Raw genomic sequence first — 8,191 nt, forward strand, 5'->3', positions numbered from 1 at the left:
TATTTATTTATTTATTTATTTATTTATTTATTTACATATATACATTATTTTCATATCTCAGTCAGACAGAGGTGCCTGGTATGAGAGATTATGAAAAACAGTTTTCATATAATATTTACATTTCATTTGACTATAATATCTATTTCATTAATATAATATCTATATATAACTCTTCAGTCTTCTTTTTCTTCAATTTCCATATAGTACTTCTTTATTTTTCTTTTAAAATTATCATTATCATTGGTCATCTTAATATAGTCTGGCAATTCGTTATATATTTTGGTAGCACTCCATATGACATTTTCTCTCAAATTCTTTTTTCTATTGCGTTCAATGTGAAAATTGTTGTGTTGTCTCGTGTAGTGTTCATGTATATCTTGATTTGTGTCTATTGTTGCACTTGTTTTAATTCGGTTAAATTTCATTTTGTGTATTAGTTTGCATTTCTCTATTTTAATTATGTTATTTAGTGAATGATTATTTGTTTCTCTCTGCAAGTATTTGGTGGGTGTTAGATGTGGTAAATTATATGCTATTTTTATGGCTTTATTCATTATTCTCTGTATGTCATTTAGGTTTGCTTTAGTTGTTTGGCTCCATGTTGTTATGCCATATAAAATTATAGGTATTATTTGCGTTTTAAGAATTAGTATTTTATTTTTTTTGCCGAAAGAGTGGATCCTTTTCAATGCCCCTGTTAATGTTCCTATCTTTCTTTTTATTTTGTTTATATGGTCTGTCCATGTCAGTTTTTCATTTATTATCAGTCCTAAGTATTTTATGCTTTCCACTTCCTCTATTGCTCTATTATTTACTTCAATTTTTAGTTTAGTGTTCTCAGTATTTTTTCTATGTTTGAAATATATGTATTTTGTTTTATCTATGTTAATTGTTAGTTTATTTTCAGTTAGCCACTCGGTGTATATTTTCATGTCCGTGTTTATAATATCTTCGAGTCTTTTTTTATCCTTATCCGCATATACTATCGCTGTATCGTCTGCATATAATATGTATCTTCCCTTTAATTTTGCGTCTTTAAGGTTATTGGTGTATAATAGATACAATAAAGGTCCTAATACAGAACCTTGTGGAACTCCACAGGTTATGTTACATCCTCCACTTGTGAAATTTCCCACCTTCGTCCTTACCACTCTTTTCATGAGGAAATCTTTGATAATGCTGTAAGACAAACCCTCTACACCTAAATCTATTAGTTTATTAAGTAATATGCCATGATCTACTGTATCGAAAGCTTTTTGTAAATCAATAAAAATTGCAACTGTGTGCATATTTTCCTCAAGGTGCTGACTGATGGTATTAGTCAAATCTATTAGGGCACCTTGTGTATTTGATGAAGGGAGGAAACCATATTGATTTTTGTCAATTTTTTGAATGAGAAAATCAAGTAATCTTTTTTTTATTACTTTTTCATATATCTTGGAGAATGTGTTTGTTATTGTTATAGGTCTGTAGTTATTTGGATCTGTTTTGTTTCCTGTTTTGAAAATTGGTTTTATTGTAGCCATTTTAAGACACGATGGAAATACACCACATTCTATGTATCTATTCATTAAAACAGCAAGTAGTGGAGCTATTATATTTATTATTTTTTTAGTGATTCTTGCTGTTATCTTGTCTTCGCCAGGTGCAGCGTTATTTTTCAGATTTTCAACAATTTTTTTTATTTCTTTCTCATCTGTTAATTCAAAAATTTGGATTTTGTTTTTAGGTCTGTGTATTGATGGTTTATAGTTGCAATGATCCATTTTCTTTTGTAGTTTCATACCTATTTCAGCAAAATGTTTGTTGAGATACTCCGCAATGTCTTCCTTTACTGTAAGAAATATATTTTTATCTTTATGCTGTATTTTTTCAATATTTTCTTTATATTCATTTTTATTTTTTCCTCCTCCTAATGTTTTATTTATTAGTTCCCATATTTTTCGAGAGTCACTTTCACATTTTTTTGTTTCTTCTGAATAGTATTGTCTTTTTGCTTTGTAGATCATATTTTTTATATCTTTTTTTATATTATTATATTTCATTTTTATGGCATTATGTTTGCTTACTTCATTTATATTGCATTTCTTTAAATTATTGTAGAATTTGTTTCTGTATTTCATTAAGTTAATAATTTCTTCTGTTATCCAGGTATCTTCTCTGGCTCTTATTGTTTCTTTGATTTTATTTTCTTTTGCTGCATCTTGTATAATTTTTATTAAATCCTCTAATTGGTCCACTATTTTAGAGTCTAACTTACAAGTTATTGTCTTTTCTAATCCTTCTAAATCTATGCTATATCTAATTATTTTATGCATTTTTGGTTTGATTCTCGGCGTATTTTGTATAAATACTGTTATCATTTTGTGATCAGATATTTCTGTGTCTTCTATTTCTATATTAATCTTCTTTTTATAATTTGATATAACATGGTCAATTATTGATTTAGTGTTTTCAGTCTTCCTTGTGGCGTATTGGCTATCTATATTATTTATTATTTTGTATCCTGATGATTCTATAATATCTTTGTAACAATTTGATATATTATTGTTTGGAATTATATCTAAATTCATATCACCTATTATTATTGTATTTTTACCGTTTTCTTCCATTTTTTTTTCTATTAAATTTATCAGATCTTGTTTATTATTATTCGGAGGGTTGTAAATAACAATAAACTTTATAACAGGGTTCATATTTGTTACTTCTATTTCCAGGAGATTTATATTATTTTTATTATTATTTTCTATGACAGTACAGTTTAGTTCATTTCTTACAAATATCGCTATTCCTCCTCCTCTTTTCTTTTCTCTGCAGTTGTAAAAACCTCTAAAATTTTTTAAATTAAAGTATCCTTCTTCTTCTTGGTATATCCAAGTTTCTGTTAATATTAAAATTTGGCAATTTTCATTTTTATGCATAATTATTTCTAAGTCATCTATTTTATTTCTTAAGCTTCTTATATTGAAATACTTAATCTCTATTTTCTTGTTATTGCTATTATATTTATTCATTTTCTTGAATTTGTCCATTGTAATTCGTCGATATTCTTACCATTTTGGCTCTGTGTTGATAACATGAACATTCCGTTTCATTTGCATTATGCACCGTATTAAAATTTGATTTGTATTTTACATTGGCATTTGTGCAGTTTATGCATTTCTTAGATTTGCTCTTACAATCTCTTGTGTTATGCTCATCCGCACAGTTTGCACAGAACGTCTTGTTTTTGCATTCTACTGCCCTGTGTCCATATGCCTGACAGTTATAACATCTTTTTATGTTTAAATCTTCTATTATATGAGCTGTCCTCCATCCTAGATTTACATTATTTTCTAACAATTTTTCGTATGTTTTGCCCGATGTTTCGATATATGTAATCCAATTTTCTGTTTTTCGTGATTTCCTTTGGTATATTAGTTTAATTTGATCTGTGTTATTTATATTGTAATTATATTCTATCATTTCATTTATCAATTCTGTGCCGTCCATATATTGCCTTGGAGCATTTGTTATAACAAGTCGCGGATTTCTTTGTTTCTTTATATATATTTCGTATTCGCTTCCAATTTTTTGTATCATATGTTCTGCTAATGTTTTTGTTTCCTCAATTGTTGAGGCCTTAATTATTAACCCCCCGCTACTAATGTTGTTAATTGATCTTACTTTTGCTTTTACGTTTTTTGGATTTATGTTTTTCTCAATATAGTTTCTAGTTTCATAGCTGTTCTGTTTATTCTTTGGTTTTACAATTATTGGCGGCATATTTGGGTTTATTATGTCTTTATTTTTATAATTTTTATTATTATTATTTTCTGTGGCATTATTTTTACATATTGTAGCATAACTAGATCTTGCATCTTTAATTATTTTAATATCATTCTTTAAAGTTTTAAGCTCATTTACTATTTCTTTCAAATTACTTTCATGTGAATATCTTACCTCATTTTTTTTTGAGCATATGTCACAAAACCATTTTATATTGTTACTTGTGCTGATAACTTTATATTGTTCATTAGTAACTTTCGCACACTTTTTGTGGAACCAACCTTTGCATTCACCTTCACATCCAATAATGTTTTTTCCATTAACATCAATATTACATATACTGCAACATTTTGGATCTTCTACATCTTCCGCCATCTTATCGATCCGATATTTCGGTTTATATGTTATACAAATTAGCAATAAATTGCAAAAATCGTTTTAACGGTTTTTGACATGAAGTTTTTAATTCAAAAAAAACAAAAGCAAAAATTAGATGATTTACTTGGTATAACGATAGAGCACTTGGTCTTAATGAACATACTAAATCATTACTAATTCCTACGAAAACTGGATTAATTATAAGAATTATTAATTTTTGAAAATTTGGTTTTAGAAAATACTCCGAGTTAACGTGTTTGTTCGTTTTCAATTATGTGTAATAAATTCACTGGGAATACTTAATCCACTCATAAATTAATTTGTTTTTTATTGGTTAAGTCGATTATTTACACATATACCAATACAAACTAGTTTGGAATAAATACGTTTCATAATATTGAAAATATTAGAAATAAATAACATAATATAACTGAACGGCAATTCATGAAATTCGTTAATTATTTCAAAGTGTGAACTTGGGTAGATTTAGAAAGTTTCATCATTTAGCCGCTGCGAACGTTCCGGTCGTTCCCAGTGACAGCTCGATCGACGCGCCATGCGCGCCGGCCATGTGCCGGCATGTGCCCGCAGCCCACCTTGCACATATACTTGGTCTAGGTCTATGCTCGAAATGCTCTAATACGACACGAGTGAAACTTGATTACCCTCTACATAGACAAATGACCCTATATAATTACGCACACCATAGAACAAAGATACTACACACGTTTTGACATGGCTGAAAATGTAAACGTAATAGGGGTAAATATTTTCTGAAATATTTGAAAGTCACATTTGAAAGGTTATATTTTGTTTTCTATGCTCGTATAAAGTTTTACAATAAAAATAATTATCAACGTTATCTGCCATATTGACTTTTGTCAAACATATGAGGGTAGAAAACTTTATTTTATGAATACGAATTTTTGCTGCACCGCATTTTATTTTATAGCTCAAAATTGATTAATGCTAAGAAGCATTTTTCAGATTTAGGACATGCTTATATAAGTTTTATTAATTAAATAATGATGGAAGTTCCTTCAAATGTGGTAAGTGAGCTGTTTCATAAATTTGCTATTTATTATTTTATATCATTGTAACTCTTAGGCTGTAGAAGAAAAGACCGAGACGCCAAGTGTCGAACAACCCGAATTTCTATTGAAGCATCCCCTTCAACATACTTGGACGCTTTGGTATTATGAACATGACCGACAAAAAACTTGGGAAGAGAACCAGAGAGAAATTACCAGCTTCAATACTGTTGAGGATTTCTGGAGGTAATACTAATTTCTCATACATACTGTGTATTAAGATTATTTGAAGGTACAATAGTATATGACTTGTGTATTTTACATCAAATTTTTGCCAGCTTTCACCACTATTTTTATATTATTTTTATATCATTTTATTTGTGAATAACTGCATTTTTTCTTTATACTGCTTTTCCTTATAATAATAATTGTTTTTAATTTATTTAAGTGTCTATAATCATATAAAAATGGCTAGCGAGTTGCGCCAGGGTTGTGATTACTCCCTCTTCAAACAAGGTATTCGGCCAATGTGGGAAGATGAGGCGAATAAGCGTGGAGGTCGTTGGGCTATCAACTTGGACAAGAAACAACGAATCAATGACTTGGATAGATTTTGGCTAGACACTGTAAGTATTTTTGGTTATTGTGCAAGTAGTATTATTTGGAACATCTTCACTTTGCATATTAATTATTGTATATTTTGTTTTTTTTTTGAAAGTTGACCAATATTTTATTATAAAATTTACAAAAGTTAAAATTATTTGCAAAAAAATGCTCAAAACCAAGCAAATTTTCTTTAATAGTTATTTTTAATATCAATTGCATTATACAATAGAAGTTTTTTATTCGCGCTTTCTTTATATGCTTTTTCGCTATTTGCGGCCAAAAAAATTGTGACCCAATTCCTATATTCACAGATTTCAAACCAAATGCCGTCATTTTGAACTATAGTAGAACTCCAATTATCCGAATTAATGGGAACCGGGACCCATTCGGATAATCAAATATTCGGATAATCGGAGTTTTTTTTTAAAATTGCCATTGGAGAGAAAAAGAGTTACGTTTTGATATTGCACTATTTTTTTATTGAATTAAATGAAAGAAACATGATATTTTGACATGTTTTAAATATAAATAAAATGTACTTATGTACAAGTTTAGAAATAAAAATCATTGTTTTTTAAACATCTCCGTCAAATCAAAACAAACAATGTGCCTACACTGGCTTCGCTGGTGGAAGAATAATAGCGCACTTAGACTTTTTTCGGGCAATTTTTTTTCTGAAAGTGATTCGGATAATCGGCGATTCGGATAGTCGGAGTTCGGATAATTCGAGTTCTACTGTAATAGGAAAACTTTATCATAAGCCGCCTTTGTTGCCTTGTCCGCTATTGGTGTTTTTGAGAATATAAACTAATAGAATGAACGAACCTAATTTATTACTCAAATCGAAATGAAATTCACATTCCCTGTCCATTGAAGAAGATCAATTGACTTCAAATGCTTCTGCAAGCATAAAAAAGTGACATTTAAGTTGAAAAATCTTATTGTTAGTGAAGAATTAAAAATGAACTGTGGTATTTCCATATGGACATTAATCCATATATGAAAAGTGTTATTTTTCAGAGGCAAATTACTTATGTGACCGAGTATCAGTTTGAATTAAACAAGCAAAACAATATTACAAAGTTCTTCAAATCATTGCCTTAGCCTCAACAAAATCAATCAAAATGTACAAAAACTATAATTAAAAATGATTTTTGTTTTATATATTGCTAAGAACTATTATGTGATATGCAATGTCTTAAGTATAACAGATCTCATATTAAAATTAGTTGGGTTAGACTTTTATTTTAATATTGTTGTAATTAAATATTATTATTTTAATATTATTGTAATTAAAATAAAGTTTTATATTAATGTTAGATTTGATACTAAACTTATTACTGATTAATTTTAATATGGGATCTTTTATACCGCATATTTTATATTGCATATTACGTAATAGTTCTCAACAATATTTGTTTTTCTTTATTTTGTCATCTTGGAACCCATCCCTTGCAATTCCATGTAACATGCCAACCTGTATTTGTGGATTTATTCATTGTTTGCAGATTATTTTGTCATCTTGGAATGTATTCCCTATATCCATATAAAATGCCTTTCTTTATTTTCGAATTCTTTATTGCGGATAAGGAGGTTTTACTGTTATTATATTTGTACACCAAAGAAATATATTTGTGTTTCAGTCAAAAAATGCGATTGGATACAAATACCTTTGCTAATTAATTAAAACTGAATGAATCAAATTTATTCCTGAAAAAAATAAAATGATTGAAAAAATGATTTATTATAACATTCTTTGCTTTCAATGTTTCAATTTTTGTATTATATTAATATAACAATGTGATTTATATATTGTTTTGCAGCTTTTATGTATGATTGGTGAAGCATTTGAAAATTCAGAAGACATATGCGGTGCTGTAGTAAATGTGAGAGCTAAAGGAGATAAAATTGGTTAGTTAATTTGACATTTTTATATATTATTTGTTTTAGAATTACTCAGTGTCTATTGGAATTAACTTATTGTTGTTAATTGTTATATTAATTAATTATTGTTGTAAATAGTTATATTAAACAAATATGTTAATTGTAATATTTTTTCTCATTTTTAATAACATATAATTTTTTTTTAGGTGTGTGGACAAGAGATGCAAGTCATGGTACTTCTGTGATGGAAATTGGCAAGAAGCTTAAAGAAAGGCTGCGGATAGCACCAAAAATTCAGATTGGTTATCAGATTCATAAGGATACTATGGCTAAGTCTGGTTCTGTGACAAAGAATTCTTATATTGTTTGAAAGTTTTTATAAACAAGTTTTTAGTATAAGCTGATAAATTATTATATAACTTACTAATTTTAATTATCGGTGACTAAAGTTGTATTTTAAAATTTTTAGATTTATTACCTGTTTTATATGTATATAAATCAAACATGGAAATATTTTATATTAT

General features: G+C 28.1%; 1 protein-coding gene across 3 annotated transcripts; it reads left to right on the forward strand.

Annotated features, from left to right (window-relative positions):
- Positions 1-4,747: 4,747 nt before the first annotated feature.
- On the forward strand, positions 4,748-8,107 carry LOC113377011 (eukaryotic translation initiation factor 4E-like). Of its 3 annotated transcripts, none has more exons than XM_026617169.1 (6): positions 4,767-4,908; positions 5,099-5,195; positions 5,254-5,423; positions 5,626-5,803; positions 7,607-7,694; positions 7,874-8,107. In XM_026617169.1, exons 2-6 carry the CDS (start codon positions 5,172-5,174, stop codon positions 8,035-8,037), a joined length of 624 nt encoding a protein of 207 aa, XP_026472954.1. In that variant the 5' UTR covers positions 4,767-4,908; positions 5,099-5,171; the 3' UTR covers positions 8,038-8,107. The 3 variants fall into 3 exon arrangements, with proteins under 3 accessions (XP_026472952.1, XP_026472954.1, XP_026472953.1); XM_026617168.1 differs by having other exon boundaries at positions 5,134-5,195; XM_026617167.1 differs by lacking the exon at positions 5,099-5,195 and having other exon boundaries at positions 4,748-4,908; positions 7,874-8,105.
- Positions 8,108-8,191: the final 84 nt, after the last annotated feature.

This window comes from Ctenocephalides felis, unplaced genomic scaffold (assembly GCF_003426905.1).
Source record: "Ctenocephalides felis isolate EL2017-DRISC unplaced genomic scaffold, ASM342690v1 CF-g0.4_SCAFFOLD_01886, whole genome shotgun sequence".
NCBI lineage: Eukaryota > Metazoa > Arthropoda > Insecta > Siphonaptera > Pulicidae > Ctenocephalides > Ctenocephalides felis.